The following is a 26,784-nucleotide window of genomic DNA, read 5'->3' as shown; positions in this document are numbered from 1 at the left end:
AGCTTTGTCTGAATGTTGTAGCTCTTTTTCCATGTCTACCTGATAGATGAGAATACCTCATGAAGAATGCCCTTTGATAAATTGGAAAATAGCATCCTTGAAACGGACCTAGAAGAAACCCGTTTATGGAAAGACTCTACTTTACATTTCATGGCAGATATATGGGGAAACAGTGGCTGACTTTATTTTTCTGGGCTCCAAGATTGCTGCAGATGGTGATTGCAGCCATGAAATTAAAAGGCACTTAACTCCTTGGAAGGAAAGTTATGACCAGCCTAGACAGCATATTAAAAAGCAGAGACATTACTTTGCCAACAAAGGTCCATCTAGTCAAGGCTGTGGTTTTTCCAGTGGTCACGTATGGATGTGAGAGTTGGACTATAAAGAAAGCTGAGCGCCGAAGAATTGATGCTTTTGAACTGTGGTGTTGGAGAAGACTCTTGAGAGTCCCTTGGACTGCAAGGAGATCCAACCAGTCCATCCTAAAGGAGGTCAGTCCCGGGTGTTCATTGGAAGGACTGATGCTGAAGCTGAGACTCCAGTACTTTGGCCACCTGATGTGAAGAGCTGACTCATCTGAAAAGACGGTGATGCTGGGAAAGATTGAGGGCAGGAGGAGAAGGGGACGATAGAGGATGAGATGGTTGGATGGCATCACCAACTCGATGGACATGGGTTTGGGTAAACTCTGGGAGTTGGTGATGGACAGGGAGGCCTGGTGTGCTGCGATTCATGGGGTCGCAAAGAGTCAGACACGACTGAGCGACTGAACTGAACTACTTTACATAATTCGTAGACTTTCAGGGTTGAAACAGACAGGTCATCTGGCTCAACAGATGTTTGATGGTTAAATCCTTGATTAAATCTCATCTGAGTCCTTGAGTGCTATGGAATGATTTTGAGGAACAATCCTTATTGTTACACATGATCTTAATGATCTGAAGATGCTTCTGTGTTCTATCAAACTAAGTGAAACATTGATGCTTTAAAAGGAGAAATCGTTTCTTTCTTGTGTCATCAAGGTTTTTGAAAAGTTCAATTTTTGAAACATTTTCCCTTAGAATATATTCGCTCTTATGAAAATTGCCTATTTAGACTTCTGTTTAATGCCATTGTTTAATGGCATGTTATTTTTAAAAATGTGACTAAATAATATTTTCTTTTTTCCGTGTTTCTCTATTTTTATTTACAAGCTCGATGCCATTTCTCCCAGAATTATTAACCATTTTATGTAGGTTATGCAATGTGCACAGGGGTTCATGTGATTGCTATTGGTTCTTTTGTGCTTTAACCAGAGGTAGTGAAGAAGACAGGGAGGGTTTGAGATTAAATTTTAGTGAAAGCTGATGTAAGACGTATAATGAGCCTAAGGTACTTGTAAATCCAGTAGAGCTGGTTGTCTCCCTCTTTGCCTTCAATAGAAACACCTCAGTGATGGAGTCAGGTGCCTGTGCTGCAGCATCCCTTTGCAACTTGCACTTACAAATTTTTATCTTGAACCAGTATTTCTCATAATTTTTTTAAAGAGATCATATACTCACAGACTTTAGTTAGTGTACACAGCTCTAACTTCTGTCCTCGAAGCATGGGTCAGATAATATAATGGTCAGGAGGGACTTTGTGGGAAGCCTCAAAATTCATTAGTTTGTGTATTGTGGTTGCAGCCTTCCTAAGAGCATTACCTTAGCAAATAGAGCAGCCATTATAAACTGCTGGGATAGCTTAGATTTTGGCTTTACAAATTTACAATGAAAGTTGAAATGAATTTTTTTTTGCCTTTAAAGATACACATAGTCTCTTTAGTTCCTATTTAAGTCTTTTCTATAGATGCAAATAGTTCTACAGAGAGAATTGAATAGAAGTGTGTGTTCTGTTGTAAATGTCTGCTCTGTTTATGGAACTTCTCTGCCACAAGTGGCTTAACTGGTTTCCTGAAGGGAGCAGAGAAAGAATAGTCTCACAAGACTAAAAGATTAACATTTCTCCACAAAGTTTCTGGAAGTTTAAGACTGGGTGAGTGAGTGAGTGAAAGTTGCTCAGTCGTGTCTGGCTCTTTGTGACTCCATGGACTATAGTCCATGGAATTCTCCAGGCCAGAATACTGGAGTGGGTAGCCGTTCCCTTCTCCAGGGGATCTCCCCAACCCAGGGATCGAACCCAGGTCTCCCATATTGCAAGCGAATTCTTTACCAGCTGAGCGACCAGGGAAGCCCAAGAGTACGGGAGTAGATAGCCTATCTCATCTCCAGTGGATCTTCCCAATGCAAGAATTGAACCGGGGTCTCCTTTATTGCAGGCAGATTCTTTACCAGCTGAGTACCAGGGAAGCCAAGACCAAGTGAAACGCAGTAAAAATATGACTAAGTGTTCTGCAGCTTGCACATTTCCAAAGGGCTTCCACGTACAAAATTCTGGGTTTGTGAGTATATGAGTGTTTTAAACCCTGGGAAGTAGCCATAATAGGTATTATTATCCCCATTTTAAAAATGAAGGGAGTGTCAGAAATTGAGAGAGTAGCATGAAAACATATACATTACCATATGTAAAATATGTAACATGTAACATATCTGAAATAGCAGTGGGAAGTTGCTGTATGTCGCAGAGGGCTTGAAGGGGTGCTCTGTGACAACCTTGAGGGGTGAGATGAGGTGGGAGGTGGGAGGGAGGTTCATGATGGAGGGGACACGTACATACCTATGGCTGATTCATGCTGATGTGTGGCAGAAACCAACACACTATTGTAAAGCAATTCTCTTCCAATTAAAAATTTTTTTAAATTGAAGGGAGGCCAGTCTGGGTCATGGTAATGTTCCCATTGTCAATATTAGGTAATGTTCCCAATGTCAGCTGATAGAGTGGCTCGGAGGCTGGAGCCTAGGTATTAGGATTTGATGCTCATTGTACCATTCACTTTGTTTTTCTCAGATGTCTTCCCCTTGAGCCTAGAAACCATACATTTTCACCTTCTAGTTCAATTTCAAGTGGCAGCTGGGATCTAGTGGCAGATGGAAGGTTGAGAGGTCGGTCCTCAGGAGCAGAGCTGGGTGGACAAGGCTTTGCATCATTTACTCATGTGTCCCTTAGTGTGACATTATTTTTCTTGAGCTACGTGTGTACTCCCTCTTGAGTTTTGCCTGTACATTGAAATTCTTCCTCACGTTTCCTTGCTGCTGCTTTCTTGAGTTATTCTTCCTCATACTGGAGCCCATATTTGGCACAGTAACCCCAAGACCAAGTGAATGTGCACTCTTCTCTTGAGCAGAAAAATGAAAATTAAAATATTATATCTATATGTGGTCAATTGTAGGGGAAAAGTGACTTAAGAGGACTCTGCTCTCAGATATTGTCTATTTTCCGATTCATGCTAAATCATCTTTTATTCCCCAGTTCATACGAAATCCCATGCATTTCCCCATTGTCTTTAAACATCGTTTGAAAGTACTTTTCCTGATTCCTCAGCATTCAGTTGCTTGAATTTAGCATAATTTACTGATGAGTTTTTCTATTTTGGATAATGAGGCTATTTTCTAGTTTTCTCTGTGATAAAAATGATTGACTCCTTGAAGAAGGGAATTTTTAAATATTTAGAGAGGAAAAAATTTGGTTTAAATGGTTTGGCTTAGTCATTAATTCATTAGTACATTGTAGCAGTAATTTCAGTCAGATAAACCTTAATACATGATTATTTTTCTGAAGTAATAAAGTTGTGATAGTTCTAGTTTCAGATGGGGAAAATGCATAAAGATGGTCAATGAAAGGAAAAGACTTCACAATTATGTCATTAGGATCTATTTACTAGTTAAGCTTTTACCAGTGACACCAGTTTGTCCTTCATGTTGTAGTACTTCTCTCTGGGTTTCTTATTTCCTATATATTTTTTTTTCTCAGATTCTACTCAAAACCACCCCCCCCCCCAATTTTAGCATCTGCCAAGGCGCACAGTTCCTGGAGGGTCTCATTTGAGGGTCTCAATTTGAAGGGCTCAAATTGTCTTTGACATTTCCTTTTCCAGGTGTATTTGCTATTGAGAGTATTTGTAGATAAGCCAGGACCTTAATCTTATTTTGATTCTATTTGGTGAGCTTGACATGAATTCTGCTTCTGGGCAGATTTGAGAGAGAGGACCACAGGGTAAAATTGGACCTGGGAAGTCACATGAGTTTTTTTTTTTCTTTTTGAAGTACTGAGAAGGCTTTTGCCATTAGTGCAAAAAGAATGTTTCTCCTTTTCCCAGTCTATGATGGATAAAATGTGTGAGCATACAGGAATTTGACTTGTTACCTTGGATAAACTCAGTATTCTTAGGATGAAGTCATACATAATTAATTACCTGTCTCTGCGTTCTTTCCAGAGTGATGGCACTTAGTATTCACACTCACGATAACTTTGGTTTCCTGAGTGCAGGAGCCCCAGTACTGCCAATTAAGGAAGAAGAGGCAGTGGCAGTTATATAACCTTGGGGCTTCTGTAATGTGGTGGGTAATTGTCTTTTTCCTTCTTAACTTCTAGTGTCTGAAACAGTACATGCAGCTGGCAATCCGAGAAGGATGTGGGTCTCCCATCACTTGCCCGGACATGGTGTGCCTAAACCATGGGATCTTGCAGGAAGCTGAGGTATGGATGGGTGCCCTGATCTTCCCTGTTTTCCTGTTGACATGATTTCCTAGGATCTTGGCTCTTTATGTACATCTCTACCAGGGAGTCTAGAAACAAAATACAGGGGTTAACTTTTTAAAGGAGTGCTTTATTGCTACATACCTTGGATTCTTTATAGAGGCTGTTAAAGCTGTTATTTACTTTGGTTCTATTTATAAATGCCCCCTGAGTGTTGAATAAGTTCTAGAATAGGCCAAGGTGCTAGAAGTCCAATTTGCCAAAGGTGAGCTTTGGAGGCTGAATAGTCAGGGGCCTGGGGATTTTTAATACTTCAAAGATAAACAGATGACTGATTAGCTGTAGTTATAGATAACATAAATTATTATGATTCTGCAGAGGTAGCCTGCATTGAACCAGTTCTAAAGAGCAGAGAAAGGCCTTTCATGCAGTGTTTATCAGGTATAGAAATGTGTTTTTTTGAGTGAGTTCTTCTCACTTTGACATGTCTCTTTGTTTTTTTAATCCCCATTTAATAGCTTGCCTTTAAATCAGCTTTTAGCTTTCAGGTTCTGCTCATTTCAAATCTTGTATACCTTCATGTAGTTGCTTTCTTATCCAGTATACTATCTAATACATTCAATAGATTTATAAAACTGAAGCTCAGAGGGTCTAAATAACTTGCTCAAGAGTGCATATCTAAAAGGCAAAAGAGTTAGAATTCCAATCCAGTTCTTTCTGACAGATTGCATGGCTTTAAAAGTAGAACTCAGTGGATAAATAGAGTGCAGAGTAAAGGTCTTGATAATTGAAAGTCCAATAGAATGCATATATGTGTGTAGGTATATATGTGTGGGTATATATGTACGTTCCTCTGTGCCTGTGTCTGTATGAAAGTGTGTGTATCCATCCATGTACATACACACATGCTCTTTATATATACAGATGTGCTTTTACATATATATATATCTCTTTTGTAAGTAAAGCAGTCAGAAAGATGGTTTAGACCCTTTTTAACCAGTCTGCATCTGGGTGCCCTGTGTGTACCTTACGAAATACCAAGTAAGTGATACAAGTGAGTGCGAAGTGATTTGAGCGGAAGAATAAAAGGAATACATATTGGTTTAGAAGTTGTTCATTTTAGGAAAGTCATGAAATAAATGGAATTTTTAAAACAAAGAGGTAGTATTGAATGGGTGAATCCTGTGGTGAGAAATGTTAACTTTTGTGTGAAAAATAGGTGGGAGAAAATTAAGAGGGGGAAAGATTTGGTTATCTACCATGAATACTATTGATCTGTGCAACTTGGAAATGGTTTTTAAAAATGAGACCCAGGTTTGCAGGAGTGTCTTTCTAGACATGACCCTTCCAGGGAACATGCTTCCTTTTTGACTTGCTTCTGTGAGGTCTGATCAGTCAACAGATGTTTATTGAGTGTACAAAGTGCCAGGCTCTTTCCCGGTCAAGATAGAGAGGTGAATAAGATAGTCCCAATACTGTTCTCCTGGAGCTTCTGACTTCAAGGAGAGACATTCAACTGATAATGAGCCAGATAATTAATTATAAGAGTAAAAAGTGTGAGATGGAGCAGGCAGCAGGAGTTGTGTCTGCCGTGGAATCTTATTTAATTCTTGTGTGCAAAAGCTATTAAAACATAAATGAAGTGACCTTTCTGAACAAGCCTTTGAAATTAATTACAATCTCTTTTCTAGATAAGCCTACATGTGGCTATTTGCAGCTAATTAAAATTAGAAATTCATTCCTTTGATTGCCCTGATCACATTTTTCTTTTTTTTTTGCACTGATCACGTTTTAAGTACTTGGTTGCCACATGTGGCTAGTGGCTACCAGGTTGGACAGCACAGAATAGTACATTTCCCTCTTCGCAGAAAGGTCATTACATAGTGATGTTCTAGACTTTAAATGGATGGTAACCGTTAGCCACTGAGCCTTTGGATATCAAATGTTAGGGCTAATGTGTATAGATGAGTGACAGGCCATGGTTTGTCCCAAAGATCTCTAGAGCAGAGTCTCACTTTTCTGATTTTCTTAGTACAGACATTCTCTGGTCATCTTCCCGCATAGTTCTTTTCTCCTTCTTAATGTTGACTTTTCCCGCTGTTCACATTCTCATTTACACTTCCCTAGTGCTGATTCCATTTACCCAGTTTTACTTTAAAAACAGTTTTACTTTTAGGCTGCATTAAAAGCAAATAAACCCACAATGGCTCTTAAAAATGACAAAAGGATATCTGAAAAACAGATATCTGAAAAAACAAAAACATACTCCAAACTAAACTATGGTATTTCTTATATTCTCCAAAGTGTGTTTCTCATTAGATGAGTAGCAGACACTCTGGGGCATTAAAGGACCATTTCTGTACTCATCGGTCTTGCTAAGAGCCTGCCTGAAGATGGGCGTGAATTGCAGTAATCAACTCTTCTTAACCAACTTGCCACTATTTTTTTTTCCCCAGAATGAAAAACAAATGCTGTGGTGGTGATTGTCTCTCATTTTTGGATTGAGAAATGAGTAGATTATAATGGAGCTGTCGGTGGCTTCATCAGTTTATATGGGGTGACTCTTTTCAAAGCAAATACCTCATACATATGAACTTGGGCTATACCGTCTGCCTGTCTGACTTGCTTGCCATCACACTTTTCTCATATACAGTTATTATAATACATAGTTCTTAATCTAGATATTATTGAGTCTATCACAATGGTACATCCAGATTGTGCTTCTCTGGATTCTGCCTCTGTGACTACTTTCCTATCATTTGTTTTTTAAACATTTATTTCTATAGGTAACACAGAAATATACTTTGCTTGTTAAGAATAATTCTGGTTAAGGATGAGGTTCCCTTAGTGATGTTCCTGTTTGTATTATAATACATGATCCTTCACTTCTCATTTTCTTATAAAATGCATGGAAGTATAAAATTTTTCCTCTTCAAAGGACACCAGGAATTTAAGCTCTTTCCTCTGAACGCTTTCCTATGTAGGTCTAGCCCACAGAGTTGACTCTGCTTCATGTATTTGTCTCCTGCAAGCTTTGATGCTTCCAAATTGGTTCAGCCGTGGCTCCCTTCACTTCAGTTTATCGGGAGTAGCTTCATCAGCAAAGGATTCAGTGCCCAATCCAAAACCTGTTTGCTTATGTAAGAAACAGTGGAAGAGGCAGCTCCCCTTCAATGTCATGGAAGCTGGAGGGAAGAAGTGACTGGAGCACTTGTGTCCTAGAGGTGCACCCACTGGGAGCCAGGGAAAAGGAAAACTTTCCTCTCTTGCGTCATCTGGTCCTTCCAGCTGTTGCTCAGCAGTGTTTGATCCAGGAATCTTGTCCAACATGGAATTTTGAAAGGCAGGACACAGATGGTTGGTTCCGATAGCATTACTTCAGGCACAGCCTTTGCTTGAAGTTAGTAGCTCTGTTCAGAAGGCGGTGACTCACTCAAGAAGCAGCTTCCTTACTGTGTTAGGGAAGGAACATAACCATCACTTACAGGGAAAGCATGAACCATGTGTCTGGACCATGTCAGATTTGAGCAGCAAGCACATAAATGCCTACCATTACAGGACCTGAGAAGTGGGACTTTCTCCTGTTGCCAGCTGGTGATGGATGGCTGAGAACAGCTTCTCACTCACCCATCCTCCTTCCAAGTCCTAGGACACTGAAACAACCCGCCTTTACTCCTGGTGCTACAGCGTGCACCAGAGGGCGAATGGGTGCAGTTGTTCTTCTCAAGAACAGGGGCTTCAGAATCGCTATAGGAAGGGATTTAGGGTCGTACGCCATGGAAAGACTGGGATGGGGGGGTTGGGGGTGCCAAGAAATTTAAAGCTGCATTTGCAAAATAAACACAGTTTTTACTCATGAAAGTGAAAGTGTTAGTCGCTCAGTCATGTCTGACTCGTTGTGACCCCGTGGACTATAGTCCACCAGGCTCTCTGTTCATGGAATTCTCCAGGCAAGAATAGTGTAGTGGGTAGTCCATAGTATCTTCTTGACCCAGGGCTCGAACTCAGGTCTTCTGCTTTACAGGTGGGTTCTTTACCTTCTGAGCCACCAGGGAAGCCCCTTAGTTTTTACTCATATCACATGCTTATTTAGGGTGGTTTTGGTAAGTGAAATGAAAGTCGGTCAGTCGTGTCTGACTCTTTGTGACCCCCATGGACTATACAGTCCATGGAATTCTCCAGGCCACTCCAGGAGTGGGTAGCTATTCCCTTCTCCAGGGGATCTTCCCAACTCAGGGATCGAACCCAGGTCTCCCACATTGCAGGCAGATTCTTTACCACTGGGCCGCCAGGGAAGCCTGAGGCCTCTGTAGAACAGGTGAAAAAAGAAGACCAAAAGCAGCCTCTTTCTGAGAGATTCCTGGTCCTGGAACTCCAGGTCTCCACCTTTCAGTTCCCCAAAGAGCCCTGCCTTCTGGCTCTAAGACAATGATGTCCTCTTGTTTTCCCAGCTATGATTTGATAGCTGGTTTGAGCTTGGTTTCCCTGGTGGCTCAGTGTAAAGAACCTGCCTGCCAATGCAGGAGATGCAGATTTGATCCCTGGGTCAGAAGATCCCCTGGAGAAAGAAATGGCAACCCATTCCAGTATTCTTGCCTGGAAAACCCCATGGACAGAGGAGCCTGGTGGGCTACAGTCCACGGGGTCGCAAAGGAGTTAGTAACTAAACAACAACAACAATAAGCTTAGTTTACTACAGTCAGATGAATGGGCAAATGTACTGGTTCTTATTTTCTGGGCTGTGATAGGAAACATTCTTAGTTTCTGTGTTAGTCAGATAGGGCACTTATCACAAGGCCAGTACTATTTCCCTTGTATTTTTTTGCGAGTCATGTGTATATGTGTGTTAGTTGCTCAGTCGTGTCTAACTCTTTGTGACCCCATGGATTTTAGCTCACCAGACTCCTCTGTCTGTGGAATTCTCCAGCCCAGAATACTGGAGAGGTTTGCCATTCCTTTCTCCAGGGAAGCTTCCCAACCCCAGGATCGAACCCAGGTCTCCCACATGTGGGCAGATTCTTTACCATCTGAGCGCAGTTCTTCAGAAATTGCCAAAACCTTAACATGCTGTCATGATCAATTCCATGGTCAATTCCATCTCTAGATATACTGATCTTTTGTATTCTGTGTTCAGTCTGTTCCTTTAATTTTTAAAAGCAACAGTAGCAGAAGTGTGCTTTAAAGGGTCAAATCTAAGAAAGGTCTGGCCTTTCCCGCCCCCCTTCTGTCTTACCTTTCCAGACCTTGATGGTAGTACATACATGAAAGCTGGTCCCCAGCTTTTGTGTTTTAACCATTTCACTTTTCCAAGTAAAAGACAGTATATACTGTATTTGTCAATGTAATGAGAAGACATTGCACTCTTAGCATAAACACTTCTCTGGCTAGCAGGCCTGTCTGCCCTCTCTTTTTCTTTGGTCTTTGTAGGGTTTGTGTCAGTGTAGGTAGTGATGCTTGCTCAAATATTATGGGATAGTCATAGTTAATAATGACACCCAAGGATGTGTCTTTTATTTCTTCCATTTGTGGATATTTGAGCTATCCAAAAGCACTCCACATATACATATATTCTGAATTCCCTGCTTATGCTCTGCTCTAGGTAGAGGGGATTGGAAAAGTGAAGACTTTCAGCCGAGTAGGAACTTAATAAGTATCCCCAGGTTTATTTTTAACAACAACAACAAAGACAGTGATTCGATGGCTACAGGTAATTAGTAGGTTTTTGTTGTTAATATTCTGATATTATTGTTTTTGTTCTATTACAATGAAACTGAATTTGCCTTTTCTTTGAATTAAGAATTTTTTTTCTGTAGTGATGAGGAGAAAACGTCATCTTTCATTCTTGGATAGGAGGAGGGATAAAATTTTTGTTTAACAGGTAGATTAGTACAAATTCCAAAGGAGAAATAATTAAAAATCACTTTCAATCAAGTGCAGGAATTTTTAGTAGTCGGTTTGAGGGGAATGTACCCTCAATATTTGAGAAGATACTTAGAAATTTTTGTTTCTGTTGCATGGATATGAGTCTGGTTAGTAATGGGTTAGAACTCACTCAATAAAATAAATACCATTAGTTCATACTGATCTAAATAAATAAATGAATAAACAAATACATGAGGGATAAGGCACAACCTTTCCTTATAATAGAATTCTAATTTACAAATGCAGAATGAGTGATAGAAATCAAAAATCATTATTAAACAAATGCCACAATAATAAGTATTATAGGCAATAATTATTTTTTTTTAAGTCTTACAGAATTTGTTAAAATATTGCTTCTGTTTTATGTTCTGGGTTTTTGGCTGTGAGGCATGTGGAATCTTAGCTTCCCAACCAGGGATTGAAGCTGCACCCCCCACATTGGAAGGGCCAAGTCCTAACCACTGGACCACAAGGGAAGTCCCTAGGCAAGAATTATTGATAAATACAGAAATTAGTAGGAAAACCTATGATGAGAAATGGGATATTTGTAGACTCAAAATATCTCCCTGCAAAATACTTGCTGGTTACAAAAGGTATGGAAATCTGACAGATACCGCCTTGCTGTGCCACGCTAAGTCGTGGTCAACTCTCTGTGACTCTATGGACTGTAGCCCGCCAGGCTCCTCTGTCCCTGGAATTCTTCAGGCAAGAATCCTGGAGTGGGTTACCATTTCCTACTCTAGGGTATCCCAACCCAGGGATCGAACCTGGGTCTCCTGCATTACAGGCGGTTTCTTTGCAGTCTGAGCCACCTTCACCAAAATTAAAAAGTTAATATTGACAGTAACGAGACAGGTTGTCCTCATGTATCTCCTGATGGCCCAACATCACTTCTGTGATATTCTTGCTAAAAATGCACAACCTCAGCGTAATCATGAGAGAGAATCAGACAAACCCATGCTGGAGAATATTGTACAAAGTAAGTGGCCTGAACCCTTCAAACATGTCAAGGTCGTGAAAGTCAGAAAGATACCAAGAAACTGCCATAGATTGGAGAAGGTTAAGAAGACATGGCAACTAAATGCTAGGTGGTGTCCCAAATTGGATCTTGGACTGAAAAAAAAAAAAAACAGACATTACTGGGACAGTTTGTGAAGTTTGAATATGGCCCTCAGATTATTTTATATCAGTGTAAATTTCATTTTTTTAATAATTATCTGTGGTTATGTAACCAAGGTGCTCCTGTTAGGAGAAATTGAGGGAAATGACATTTAGGAACTCTATACAAGTTTTTGCAACTTTTTGTAAGTCTAAAGTTATTTCAAAATAAAAAGGTTAAAAAAAAAATGTCCTGTTATGTCTTTGAATGATTTGGAATTGCTTTGTTCACAGGAAGAGGATAATTGAATACATAACACACCTCGTTATAATCTGTTCCATTATTCTCTAGGATTTCCGTTTTGCAATCAATTTTAGTGTCCCTGTGATTTCTTTCTTTTTTTAAGCAGTAGTTCCTTAACCTGTAGCCTGATTGAACCTTCAGTAATCATCCTAAACATTTATTTCAATTTTATAATTGTAAAAGACCTTAACTAGTGGTGACTTAGCTTCAGATCGCAATGGAACTGGGAATTTAATACTCTGAATCATCTTTTGTTTTTTTTTAAACTAAAGTTTATACATACAAAGTTAAGTAAGTCAAAAAGAGAAAAGCAAATACTGTATATTAATGCATATATGTGGAGTCTAGAAAAGTGATATAGATGGTCTTGTTTGCAAGGCGGAAATAGAGACAGATGTAGAGAACAAACGTGTGGGTACTGTGGGGGAAGAGGAGGTGAGATGAATTGGGAGACTGACATAAATACTCTGTTGATATTATGCATAAAATAGATAACTAATGGAAACCGACTGTATAGCACAGTGAACTCTCCTCACTTCTCCATGGTGATCTAAATGGGAAGGAGATCCCAAAAGGGATATGTGTAAATGTATAGCTGATTCACTTTGCTGGACAGCAGAAGCTAACACAACATTGTAAAGCAAATATACTCTGATAAAAATTAACTTAAAAAAGAAAAACAGAAAATGTCAAAGTATATAAACACATTTCAGAAAATTAACTCTCATCTGTGAGATCTTACAGACATAAGATCAAGGAATAGATCTTTTTTAAAACCTATGTGTACATATTACCTCCTGAGTAATTTAAGTTCCTTGAAGGCAGCTTGTATCTCCTTTTGTATCCTAAGCTCCCAGCCAACACTTTACCCATAATAGACTCTCAGTGAGTATATGGAGCAGATATAAGTCTAGGAGGGAGGTGCTGGAGAAGAGAGCGGTGTGTTCTGTGTTAACTTGATTCCAAAAGGATCAAACAGCGTGAGAAGTGATGGAACTAACTCTTTGTGATCACAGATTTCAACAGAAAAATTGATTTACTGTGTTAAGGCCTAATTCCATACAAACTTTTGATCTGGAAAATAATAAAATAGATAAAAAGTAGAGGCAGAGACAAAAAAAGCTAGACACCTCTGACTTCCCTCTTAGCAGTAATGTGTGCTCAGATGAAATTTATCTTTCTAATATAAAATTAAATTTCCATCGCTACCATTGTTGACTTTTTTTTTTTCATTGTTGACTTTTTTACTGCATTAATTTCTGTCATTTTTCTCATTAGAATTTCATCTCTCTCTGAAACATTATCTCATCTCTTGTTTGCTTTGTCTCCCATCAACTCTGTTGGACTTAGCTGTTGTATAAATTGCTTCTTATTGATCAGAATTTTTAGGGGTTTACTTTCAGGGGTTTGAAGGTCTTCATCAGTTCAGAATCTGTTTTAGGTGGTGGCGGGGCTTCCCTGGTGACCCGGTTGGTAAAGAATAGCCTGCAATGTGGGGGACCTGAGTTTGATCCCTAGGCTGGGAAGATCTCCTGGAGAAGGGAACCCTACCCACTCCAGCATTCTGGCCTGGAGAATTCCAAGAACTGTATAATCCATGGGGTCGCAAAGAGTCGGACACGATTGAGCGACTTTCACTTTCACAGGCAGAGTACAAGACTGTCATATACAATCAGAGACCTTAAGTGGGTTCTGGGTGGGGGGGGGGTGGTTGTTAAAAATAGGTTTCTAAAATATCACTAAGGTCTCTTGGGTCCAGATGACATCATCCCCCAAGTACCCTTGGCCCCCACATTAATGTACGATTAGATTATTTGTCCTCCACCTGCAGTGAATTAGTGACTAAGTCAAGAATTTTACTGATTTCTTAATATCTCTCTTCACAAGCCTGTACCTTCTGTTTCCATAACTGCATTTTATTTGAGACTCCTTTGTCCTTCAGGAAAGAGGTCCAGATAGTATTATAACAGATGAAGCAATACTGACTTTCAATATGATAAAAGCCTAACTGTATTTTTAAAAAATTAGGGAAAACCAATATCACATAAAATTAACCATAATCAAGCTAATGAGCTTTTATTTAAGGTGCCAGATTGAAAATGCAACGTCTTCCCCCTCCCCAATGGAGAAAAATGTTATAATTAAGTTTATGTTTTACCCGATTTTAGTTGGCACATAGAAGGCTTAACTTGCCTATTTTGTTGTTCTTCATACATTTTAGCTAACTTAGCTTGATTCCTTTGCAGAATAAACAGATAGATTTTTTTTTTTTGTGAGGAGGAGAATTAGATATTCATTACCTTTTAAAATGTATTATGGTTGTTAAATACTATGTTAGATACCTTATTTTTAAACTCAGGTTTTCTCAAAGCAAACTGCCATTAGTTGCAAGAGCTTTTATCTAGATAGATTTTATAGCAAAAGTATGTCATGTTTTACAGTTGCAATTTCCAAGGCTAAGGCTATGTGCTTTATCAACTTGATGAATGTCTGAAAACCTAAAGTCCTTTGATTTTTCTCAGTTGTAAGTCTTTTAAGCAATGTCAATATATTTATATGTTGACGTCAGTGGAATTATTATTTTTAGAATGCCGGTTTAAGAGCAGTTTGCGTTTCCTGCATCTGCCTTTGAAATGCAATTTAAAATGATTAATCTGAAATGTCATTTAGTTAGATATGAATCACTGTTGTTTATTAGTGCCATCTGAAATGGAAATGGGCGCTTAGCCACAAGAAATATCTTTAGGCATGTCTTCTCTGCCAGGGCATGGATGACAATGAATGATCATCGGAGGCCTGTGAAGTGATGTTCGTCAAAAGAAATGGTGTTTCTATTGCTTAGAAAGTACTGTTCCCTAGCTGATGAATGAAGTTATGTTATTCCTGAGGTAGTATCTGCCTGATCTTAGTTTTTCAAAGTTTTAAAGCTAGAACTGTAATCTTTTTTTCTTTTTTGATAGAAACCCCAGCTACTTCCTGCACTCAAATCATCAGGCTTTATTTAAGGAATGGTGCTTAGTAGGTTAAGATGAAAATCTTTTTTAAATGTCTTAAGTGAAGAGAGAAAAGGAGCATTGTTTCTGTATGTGCACAGATAATTTGCAAAGTCCAAATGTTTGGTCTTGTTTGTTGTTGTTTAGTCCCTAAGTTGTGTCCGACTCTTTTGTCACTCCATGGACTGTAGCCCACCAGGCTCCTTGGTCCCTGGGAATTCTCAGGCAAGAATACTGGAGTGGGTTGCCAATTCCCACTAGTCTCGATTCTGATAAAAGAATGGAAGATGGTCACTGAGTTCTGTCACTGATGCCTTGAGCAGGGAACCCTAACCATGGCTGAGGATTGGGGATGATTTGGGAACTGCTGCTTCTGTTAAGTGCATGAACAGTATAAGGAAAAAGAAACTTGCAGACAGCTGGTATAGAGAAGATATTGTAAACCAGATAAGAAAAAGGAATCATAAAAAGACTGGTAACTTGGGGCTCTGTGATGAAAGTAAGGAAAGAAGTGAAATCTCATCTTTTGAATATCTCTGGTTTCAGATTGCCTGTTTGGTACCTGTGGATCAGTTTCAGCTTTATCAGCGGTTAAAATTTGAACGAGGTATGTACATGCTCCTCTTTTCATCCTGATGGTGGATGTGGTTTACATGTGTCCTCTTTACACTAACCTGTGTGTAAGATTAAGGCAGCTGTGAGCTGTCAGCAAAGCCACAAGGGTACTCAGAAAAAGGCAAACTGTAATTGCAACATAAAATTTTGACTTTCTCAACCACAGCCAGAAAAAAATGCAGACTAGCAGGAAATGGAACTTGCCTTATGTTGGTTGTTGTGTATTTTTAATTGGGCTTATGTGATAGAAGTTCTGCAAAAGTTAAATAGTTTCATGATAACAGCATGACAAATAGAAATGAAGTGAAGTCACTTCAGTCACTCAGTCGTGTCCAACTCTTTGCACCCCCATGGTCTTTACAGTCCGTGGAATTCTCTAGGCCAGAATACTGGAGCGGGTAGCCTTTTCCTTCTCCAGAGGATCTTCCCAACTCAGGGATTGAACCCAGGTCTCCTGCATTGCAGGCGAATTCTTTACCAACTGAGCCACAAGGGAAGCCCATGACAAATAGAAAGTGATCCTCAAAATGAGTATTACCACCACTTTCCCTGCTTTCGAAGATCACTTCAGAAACATTAATCCACCCAAACATTTTCACTGCTCATTGTGATATTCACTGTCCTTCTGATTGTACTTGTAATCATAGCCGGTGACTGAGTATATCATTCTAATGCCATTTGCAATTGCGTGCTAAGTGGCTTCAGTCGTGTCGGACTCTTTGCGATCCTATAGACCATAGCTGCCAGGCTACTCGGTCTATGGCGATTCTCCAGGCAAGGATACTGGAGTGGGTTGCCATGCCCTCCTCCAGGGGATCTTCCCCACCCAGGGACTGAACCCATGGCTCTTACTGTCCCCTGCACTGGCAGGCAGGTTCTAGCGCCACCTGAGGAGCCCTGCTATTTACAATGTATTGGACTAATTTTCTTTCTGATCTTAGACTTAGGGTAATTTATCTAGCTTTTCTATTTGTATTGCTTTTTTATCTGTAGGAATCTCTCTCTCTCTCTCTTTTTTTTTTTTTTTGGTATGTTTTTCCATATCTGAGAAGTAGGAGAAGATTGTTTGCCCTGGGAATCACAGGACTTGTATAAATCTCATCAAGTATATAGCATAAACTCTAACGTGAACATCCAGTTTTCCTGATTGCTAGCTTTTGAATCTGAATTAATAAAGTCCAGAGGTAAGAGAGTAAGGAAAGGAGTGAACTTTTTTTTTTTAATGTGCCAGTAAATTTGGTAAACACAATTTATCTCGTTTAATTTTTGCAATTACCCTGGCAGATAATTGTTATATGAAAACAGAAAGAGAACCATGTGGAGCATAAAGGGGGAGTACTTGCAGGAGAATCACAGGATGGCATTCACTGCCTTTGACCAGTGTTTGGTTCAGTCTCATAGGCTTATTTTTTTTCAGCAAGCCAAAAGCAGATTCATCTTTCATGGATAGATCATTTAACTAAATGTATAAGACTGGTATATTAAGGTGGAATTTATTAAAAAATTCTTGGACTGCATTGCTTTGAATTGCACTTTTGCCCTCTTCCATGTGCTTATGCTCTGTCGTGTCTGACTCTATGTGACCCTGTGGACTATAGCCCACCAGGCTCCTCTGTCCATGGGATTTCCCAGGCAAGAATACTGGAGTGGGTTGCCCCATTTTCTCCTCCAGGGGATCTTCCTAACCCAGGGATCGAACCTGAGTCTTCTGCATTGACAGGTTGATTCTTTACCACTGAGCCAGTAAAGAACATAATTTATGAGGCAACAGAGTGGGGAGTGTTTTGAGTTCAAGTAAGACTAGTCCATCATAAAAACTTACATACTAAAGCGAAATGTTGTCCCCTATTCCCCAGAGGCAATAACAAGGGACAGTTTTATAGGATATTTGCTAATCTAATTGATATAAAAACTTTGCAGTCTCAAAGCAACTTATAGGAAGACGCAAATACGATGTTGTGGAACATGCTGTCAGAACCAGCAGAATCAGACAAACTTTAGGTTTAATGGATGAAGACATAGGGCTGATACACTGTCTATACTCTCCTGTGTGGATTCTGAGCTAACCAGAGGAATTAATGATGGTGTAGATTATATATTGGCCCTCCCTAATCCATCCACGTGGGCTGGTTAGGTTGAGCATCACATGCTGATGAACGGTGTCATCACATGCTAATGTAGCATTGTAGCTGATGTAGCTGTGATGCATTGTAGCATCACATGCTGATGAAGGGTGTCAAACATCTGCCCTGACATTCTCTCACTTTATCCCAATATCCTCCACTATATAAATACATTACTGCTGGAATAAAGGTATTCATCCTGTGGATGGATGTGGCTGGTAACCAGTGCCATGATTGGAGGGCTCTTACCTAGAGAAAGTCTAAGGAGGTAGGTTGGATTTTCAGACTTCTTGAATGGTGAGACCTGTAAGTCTCACCAGTCCCATCAGTAACCAGGGCTCAGCCTGTCTTTAGGGTTCCCTTGTTCCCGATGCCCCTCTCCTTCTCCATGACCATCACACCCCCCCCCACCTACTGCCCCATCTGTCAGTTGCAGGCCTCATTGTTTACAAACATTTTATTAGATAAAACGTCTTTTTTGTGATTCATTAGACAAATTCTAATAGTACCAGGCATTAAAGCTTTCTGTAAGTTGGTTCTCATGGATGAATATAAATTTTTAGTGCATCCTAAAAATAGTGGGAATGCTGGCTCTACCCCTTACTATACTGTGTAACCTAATTTCTGTACCTCAGTTTTTTTCATCTGTAAAATGGGAATATTAATAGTCCCTATGCCATGGGTTTGAGATGAGCATTAAGTGAATTAAGAAAGTTGGAGAAAATGAGACTTGCCTAGGACCATACAGGTGTGTCTCAGCTTCCTCATCTATAAAATTTTTTGAGTTGGATAATTTTTTTAAAATTTTATTTTTTGGCTGTGTGGCATGTGGGCTCTTAATTCCTGGACCGGGGATCAAACCCATGCCCCCTGCATTGGAAGCATGGAACCTGAACCACTGGACTACTAAAGAAGTCCCTATACTTTTTACTGGAGTTAAAACCATCATTAAATTTACCATCTCACCCATTTTAGGTGTGTAATTCAGTGTCCTTAAGAATATTTACAATGTTGTACAGCCATCACCACTATCTACTTGCAAGACTTTGATCATCCCAGGCAGAAATGCTGTAACAACTGAACAGTAACTTCCTTCCCCACTTCTCCCAGCCCCTGATAATGTCTAATCTACTTTCTTTTCTGTGAATTTGCCCTGTCTAGATATTTTATGTAAGTGGAATCACACGATATTTTCTTTTGTGTCTGGCTTGTCTCCATCCACGTTGTAGCATGTATCAGGACTTCGTATCTTTCTATGGCTGAATAATATTCCATTGTGTATACATACATACCACTTTTTGTGTATCTCTTCATCTGTTGATGGACACTTGGTTGTTTCTTCTTTTTGGCTATTGTGAATCATGCTGCGTGAACATTGGAGCACAAATAATTGTTCAAGACTCTGCTTTCCATTCTTATGGGTATACAGCTAGCAGTGGAATTGCCAAGTTATAGGACAAGTCAGGAATTACCAAACTGTAAAACTCTGTAATTTAATTAGACGTTTATACTATTTTAAGGGTTTCCCTTGTGGCTCAGCTGGTAAAGAATCTACCTGCAATGTGGGAGACCTGGGTTCATTCCCTGGGTTGGGAAGATCCCCTGGAGAAGGATAAGGCTACCCACTCCAGTATTCTGGCCTGGACAGTCCACAGGGTTGCCAAGAGTCAGATACAACTGAGCGACTTTCATTTCACTATTTTAAAGTATGGAAGTATTTTAAATTTGGAAGTATGTTAAATCTGGTGCCATTGTTTCAGCTCCCTCATTTTTAATAAAAAAGGAGACTGAAACCTGGGAGCATTTTGATCTTAGGTGATTTTGGAAGGCAATTTGTAATCATGTAATTCTTCCTTAGCATCCATTATAAATAATTATTTTTAGAGAAAACATTCCACATAAGAATAAGTTTGTTAATACATGCTACTAACATATAATGTCCTTTACTTGACTGGGATAATCTTTATCTGAATGGTATACCTCTTTTTTACCATATGAATATGAATAAGCTTCATATTCACCTCAAACTCAACACTTCTCAGCTAAGTGACTTTGAGGTCTATGTCAAGAAAATATTTTATGTGGAACTGTTTAAGAGGGGATCTTGAAATGTATTAAATTCTAATATTATGAATAGGTTAAATTAACTAATGGAAAGTAAAATTCATTGGCTGGACTCTGAGACAGAATTGGAGAGACTGTTTGTACTCTGAAAAAAATGTAGAATCAGATTAGTGGCATCTCTGTATCTTAGTAAGAAAAATTATCTTCTGTTTTGTCCAATTCTTACTGACTGCCAATGTGAAAAACTGACTCATTGGAAAAGACCCTGATGCTGGGGAAGATTGAAGGCAGGAGAGGGGGACACCAGAGGATGAGATGGTTGGATGGCATCACTGACTCGATGGACATGAGTTTGAGCAAGTTCTGGGAGTTGGTGATGGACAGGGAAGCCTGATGTGCTGCATTCCATGGGATCTCAAAAAGTTGGACATGACTGAGCAACTGAACTAACTGACCAAGTTCTTTTTTAAGTTTTAACTTGTCATCCAGTGTTTTAATTTTGTTTTACCTTATGTTACACATCTGATTAGCTTCTCTTTTGTGTCTTTGTTTTCATGTGCATCTTTGAGGGGAAAATCTTTTGAATAGGAACAGTCCCTCGTCATCACTCTTTCCACAAAGCAGAGAAACGTCACTTGGCATTGATGAATTATTCTGTGGATCCACTTTCCATCCATCTGTGATTTTTCCATTGGCTACTTCTGTGTTTGTGGGTTTTCTTTTCTGTGTCTGTCTTCCAATATTAACAAAGGAAAGGGAATACTAAGCTTGGCATGTGTTAGTGATTATTGCTTTACTTTCTACTGGTCCTCAAAGCACATGTCTGATTAAACTAGAATTTTGTTTGTCTCTTGTTTCCATAACTTACTTTTTCAAGTTAGTTTTTTTTTGAAAGCTGGGTTAAGATTATCCGTCTCTAGGCCTTAAGCTTTTTTTTTTTTTAATTTTTGTCACCCTTTTTACTTACTGTAATTGCTAGTTGCTTCAATTCCTTGGTTGGAGAAGGAAATGGCAGCCTACTGCAGTATTCTTGCCTGGAAAATCCCATGAACTGAGGGTCCTGGTAGGCTACAGTCCATGGGGTCGCAAAGAGTCGGACACAACTGAGCGACTTCACTTCACTTCACTTCAATTCCTTGGTAGATGAATGTGTCTGTTCTTGATATTTGCATTATCATAGACTGGAAACAGGGGGTTTCCCTGTTGGCTCAGTGGTGAAGAATTTGCCTGCCAATACAGGAAACATGGGTTCCATCCCTGGGTCAGGAAGATCCCCTGGAGAAGTAATTGGCAACCCACTGCAGCATTCTTGCCTGGGAAATCCCATGGACAGAGGATCCTGGCAGGATACACAGTTCATGGGGTCCCAAAGAGTCGGACGTGACTTAACTTAGCCACTGAAGAACAACAAAGAGTGGTTACAAACTGGTACAAATGGTTTAAGTGCCATTGTTATTCTCCGTCTTAAAAAAGTGAATACAATAGGAATTTATTTTCCTGTTATCATCTGTTAATCCTACTGCATTCACTCATGTATTCAATGTGTGCTTATTTATGTACTGAGCATCTGTCATGTGCCAGGTACAACTCTAGACGTGCTTTCAAGCTCTGGTTCCATCTTTCTTTGAAAGTTCTTTTGTTCTCAGCTTTTCCCTCAAGCCTCCTTTCATTTTTGAGCCTTAACCTTTATGAGATGGCTCTTCGAATTTCATCTCACTCTTGTGTTTGTCCTTGGTAAAATGTTTCTACTCCATCTTTTCTAATTATTAAAGTCTCTTCTCACCAGAGTGCCCTGCATAGCTATTTGGTTTCTTTTAGCATTTTTGGTTGAAGACTGGGTGATACTGAATGACTTAATCATCAGGTCAGTTTTATTTTTTAACACCTCCCATCTCTCATTAGTCACCTTCCTTTTCATAGTTTCTGATCACAAGCTCATTCTTATCATCTCTCTGTGTGTTTTCTTTCTAAGTCTGATTTCCTGGTGTTTCATGGTAAATGTGTGACTAAGTCTTGGGTTTCCTTCCCAAGCCATCTTATGCTTTCACATGGTAACCCTTTCTCCTCAGCTTCACCCTCCCGTTCTTTTTTGTTGATCAGTTTTAAACCTAAAACAGTCTCTAGATGTTTTCAGCTCTGCTCTGAAAAGCTGAAGTGTCTTTAAGAAATGATACTTATGAGTAGGTTGGGTGAAATTTCTAAAGGGACCGGAATAAGAGGCACAGTGTTTGTTAGTATTTGCCTCGTCCTATCTGTCCGTCCATTTCCACATCTATAAGTTGAGGATAATAATGGAAGGATTGTCCCGGGGCTGCTGCAGGGAATACATGAGTTAACACTGTGTATGTCACAGTGTGTTTTCAATATATTATTGCTGTCTTTACTGTTATTCTTCATTTATTGTTATTTTTCATTACTGTTACTGCCATCTCCAAATCTTGTCCCCAGTTTTTTCTGAACTAAACTAAGAAAGCATCTTCCAGAATCCAGATCATACCTTGGATTGAATACACAATTATATCACTGTGTTTTCATCTTAATTCAAATCTTTTTCAGTGTGTTTCCACCCTTATTTGTCCTAGTTTCTATAGCATTGTATAGAAGCTTGATAATCAAGGCAAATTCCTTACCCCATCTATCATAGCAGTTTCCTTCACACAGTATATTCTTACTGAAAGCATGAATTCACCTCCAAGGAGATCATGACTTGCTGAGATGGAGCATTTGAAGTTGTTGCTTCAAAGATAAAAGTCATGGAGGGGGTTCGGGATGGGGAATCCATGTAACTCCATGGCTGATTCATGTCAATGTATGACAAAACCCACTACAATATTGTAAAGTAATTAGCCTCCTACTAATAAAAATAAATGGGAAAAAAAAAGTCATGGAGGGATACAGCATGAGTTTGTACATAAATAATTACATTCTTGGAGTAAAAAAGGCCTGATCCTATCATATACTCACTAACCATGTGTTATGCAAACTTCTAATTTCTGTTGGTCTCAACTTAACAGCTTTAGACTAGATAACCTCAAAAGTAGTTTCCAAGTTTGAAATTCTGTTGTTCTCATCAGCTATCTTGAGAGCAACTCTTCTGCTGTTGGCCACCTCTGTTTGGGTATATTTACTGTGGCAGATGTTAATTCCAATCAGTTTAGTTTAATTGCATTTTAACTATCTGCAGACCTTTGTTCTTTGAGATAGCAGAAAGCAAATTAATTTTGGCATAATTAAAAATGCAGTGGGTCATAAAAGTTAAAACAGTTTGATTTATCTCAGCTGATAATTAAATTAGCTTGAGTGCATAGTGTTTCCCACAATAATAAAATTTCATACCATGTCTTTTTTGGCACAGCCTCACAGTAGAAGACAGCAGAAAAACCACTCGTGTCAGCTGAGAGGATATATAACCAAATAAAAAGCAAGCTTCACATATCTAGTTCTAGGTGGGAAATCCAAAGGTCTGAAATTTAGTTTCTGAAAACTAAAAACAATTAGTGGGCTCAGACATGGTCTTTAGGTTTCATGGCAGTTTTATTTTCTTGGAATGTTTTTATGTCCTAATAATTGTCAGAGTACACAAGTACAAAATAGTTTTAAATAGCATTTCCTGCCTTGCGTAATTTACATGAACAAGCAGAATCTGAAGATCAAATAGTCCTGAGGCTTTACTTCAGTAATCAATTCTAATTTTCATAAGTAAATTCCAGTTTGTCTATGACTTCATCTATCTCTGCTGTGAGTCTGCTACTTTTAAATCATGTTCATATTAACGTGTTGGAGGCACTATTCTCTTTTTCTAGATTTCTGAGCTTTGGCTCATCTCAAGGTTACAGAAAGCTTTCATTACTGCTGATACAGAAGAATTTAGTTGAATATGCATCAGTTCCTTTTTTTTTTTTTCTATCTTTGGAATAGAAATTGGGAGGAGGAAGAAGCTGAACCTTAAATGTTTTGGATAATGTGCATTTTGTTTATCTACATAACAACTGTGTTTCCTGAGCCAAAAGCCAGGAGGTAGAACTGAATTCATAGTAGCACTAATAAAAAGTGTTTTAGAAAGTCCTGCATTATTCCTGGGGGCTTTTCTCTGCTTCAGACTCCCCTCAGATAGTTGGTGTGGAGGAGAGAGGGAGGAGAAGACGGCGTCTGCTCATGTGACAGTGCTTTGGCCACCACCTGCTGTCCATTAATCTGCCCTTTTTGGCTTGGGTTCTGGGAAGTCCTGTTAGCTGCCAGGGCTGCCGATGTCTGATGCTTCTTCAGCGTTTTTCTCTTTTCTACCAGCTTGGCTTCTCGGGCCTACTGGAACCACAAGGTATATGAAGCAAAATGAAGCTCGTATTGGAATTATAATAATTTTTTTAAAAAAGCAAAGCAACTCTTTTAGCTTCTACTGACTTTTATCTATCGTTGCTGCTCTTGTGGGAGCCCGGCTGAAGGACCATCTGAAGGACGGGCGCCATGCTGCGCTCCGTTACCTTCTCAGTGTAACCTGGCCAGACTGGTGTGTGCAGATCCCCGTCCCATCGTGGGATGCTCTTCTCCAGGAGACTCAAAGATGCCCTAGACAAGTGTCTCTCTCTGGAGAGTTGTGTCTTTTCTCTCAGTGCGGGGCTGAACAATATAGAGCCTTAACATTGTCAGTTATGTACCATCATAGTGATCGCTGTTTTCTGTGGCTCCGACTCTTCCCTTGCTTCCTTCTTTATAGATTTTTTTTTTGATGTGGACATTTTAAAAGTCTTTTTATTGAATTTGTTACTGTTTCTGTTTAATTTAAGTGTGGGTTTTTTTGGCCGCAAGGCATGTGGGAACTTAGCTCCCCCATTAGGGATCAAACCTGCACCCCTTGCATTGGAAGGTGAAGTCTTAACCACTGGACTACCAGGGAAGTACCTTCTCTTGCTTTTTTGTGCTGGGCTGTGTCGTATCTGCACTGTATACTGAGGCCCTTTTGTTAATAGGAGTTCGTGAAAATCTTTAATTGCTTCTCTATTTATTGTTTCTGCTTCTGTCATGTCACCCAGATACCTGACATAATAAGTTGGTAGAAACAAGTCAGAACATCTGCCAAATAATTTTAATTGATTAGGGTTTGGAAGACAAATTGCCCAGTTGAACCTTTTAAGGTGATCAATAGGGATGCTCTAAACTTTATGAAAGTGAAAGCATCAGTCGTTCAGCTGTGTTCGACTCTTTGTATCCCATGGACTGTAGCTCACCAGGCTTCTCCGTCCATGGAATTCTCCAGGCAAGAATGCTGGAGTGGGTATCCGTTTTCTCCTCCAAGGGATATTCCCAACCCAGGGATCTAACCTCGGTATCCTGCAGTGCAGGCAGATTCTCTACTGTCTGAGCCACCAAGGAAGCCCAGTAAGCTTTATAATATGTCTTAATTTTCCTTTCCTTTCCCTCCTTTGTCATCAAACTTTTGAAAGACCTGTGATTTGAGAATGATAAATAGATATTTATTGTGGGAATCCTTAGTGCTAAGTTACATATCAGACTTCATTTCTTTGGGCTTTGTGTTTGTGAAGCAGTAAAGAGTTTGGGGAAAAAAAATATAAATGGTGTGGAAATCAAAGGTCAAGATCTTGGACCAATATGTGTATATCACTGTCCCCTTGATTTTCTAATCAGCCTGTCCCAAAATTTTAGGGATCCTAGAGGGGTTCATCCCTCTTAGAGTCTGAGGATGTGTTAATCTTAGGGTTCTTTTTTCTGATTTCACCTGACCCATCATTCTCTTAACTCCTGCCCTCCAGAATTATTGGATAAGAAGATATGTTTAAGGATGTTCTTTTTGAATGAAAACCTGTAATAAGCATAGTTCCAATTGTTGTGTTTTCTGGAGGAAATATTATTGGAGACAGTGTTTCCTAGAGGATTTCAGTCTTTTTCCCTCCATACTGAATTTGTAAGATTATTACCTTTAACGTTAAGCTCCTACTTAATACCTGCATTTCATTTTTGCACCACTCTTTGGATTTGTTTGTGTTCCGCATGGACATTCCAAGAATCACAAGCCTTAAGTGATTTGAACCTAGAATCTCACCAGTTCAAAATTTGCAAAATACATTAGTTCAGAGAAAAATGGGCTCCTCTGCTTCTTACATTATTTTCCACATGATATTTTCCACCAAAAGTTTATGTTATATGACTAGAATATGGACTCTGTTATTGACTAGAAAATGGGAGGTGGAACAAGATTTGTAAACACTCACACAGGAAGACAGTTGTCCACCCACAAACCTTACTTTCTTTTTAGCATGCCACATGGGTCTAGCCAGTGTAGTGTGTGATGATCATTTTATGGCCTGTGAAGGTCCCTACCTTCTGTTTCTAGAATGTGTGGGTCTTTTACAAACTGTCCCTCAGTAGCACACTGCTAGGGCAGCAGAATATTCAAATTGACAGCTAATCTGACTTCTTGGCTGAGCCACACTAGACACTGTTTCATCCCTACACTATTTGGTTCTTCTTTAATTTCTCTCTGAACAACAGAAGAAGCCTCACTACCTATCTCTCAGTGCCTGAAAGGGCAAAATCTTTTATGAACTTTCTTTCTTTTGCTTTAGTTGGTTCTTCATGTCATTTTTCTCCAAGATAGTACCCAAAATAATTGAAGAAGAGACTTGAGGTATTTGCCTGTTTAGAGTGCTGAACTGTTAGAAATATTCCAAAAAAGTTGTGCGTTTTGATTAGCGAGAAGCCTCCTTCTCTTGCTCATAAGGGCAGTGATGACCTATTCCATGAGTACCTACTTTGAGAAGTAGGGCAGGGCTGGGTGACCTGGATCCACTGCACAGGTCTGGGTCCACTCTAAACTTTAAATATGGTGCCTAGTCACTCAGTCATGTCTGACTCTTGGCGACCCCATGGACTGTAGCCTGCCAGGTTTCTCTGTCCATGGGATTTTTTTCAGGCAAGAATACTGGAGTGGGTTGCCATTTCCTCCTCCAAACTTTAATATGTCTTAGTTTCCCCTTCCTTTCCCTCCTTTATCATCACACTTTTAAATGACCTGTGATATAGAATGGTACTGGAT

General features: G+C 39.5%; 1 protein-coding gene across 6 annotated transcripts in view; it reads left to right on the top strand.

Annotated features, from left to right (window-relative positions):
- The window catches only part of RNF144B (ring finger protein 144B), a 141,669-nt gene that overhangs the window by 103,476 nt on the left and 11,409 nt on the right, over window positions 1-26,784 (top strand). For 5 of the 6 annotated variants that reach the window (XM_043908441.1, XM_043908438.1, XM_043908440.1 and 2 more), the window contains 2 exons: window positions 4,510-4,614; window positions 15,478-15,538. In XM_043908441.1, the coding sequence (XP_043764376.1) occupies window positions 4,510-4,614; window positions 15,478-15,538 (166 nt within the window). The remainder of the gene's footprint in view (window positions 1-4,509; window positions 4,615-15,477; window positions 15,539-26,784) is intronic. The other variant, XM_043908443.1, reaches the window with a different exon arrangement.

This window comes from Cervus elaphus, chromosome 7 (assembly GCF_910594005.1).
Source record: "Cervus elaphus chromosome 7, mCerEla1.1, whole genome shotgun sequence".
Classification (NCBI taxonomy): domain Eukaryota; kingdom Metazoa; phylum Chordata; class Mammalia; order Artiodactyla; family Cervidae; genus Cervus; species Cervus elaphus.
The sequence above is the reverse complement of the archived record's forward strand: the minus strand, read 5'-3'. Positions and strand labels throughout refer to the sequence as shown.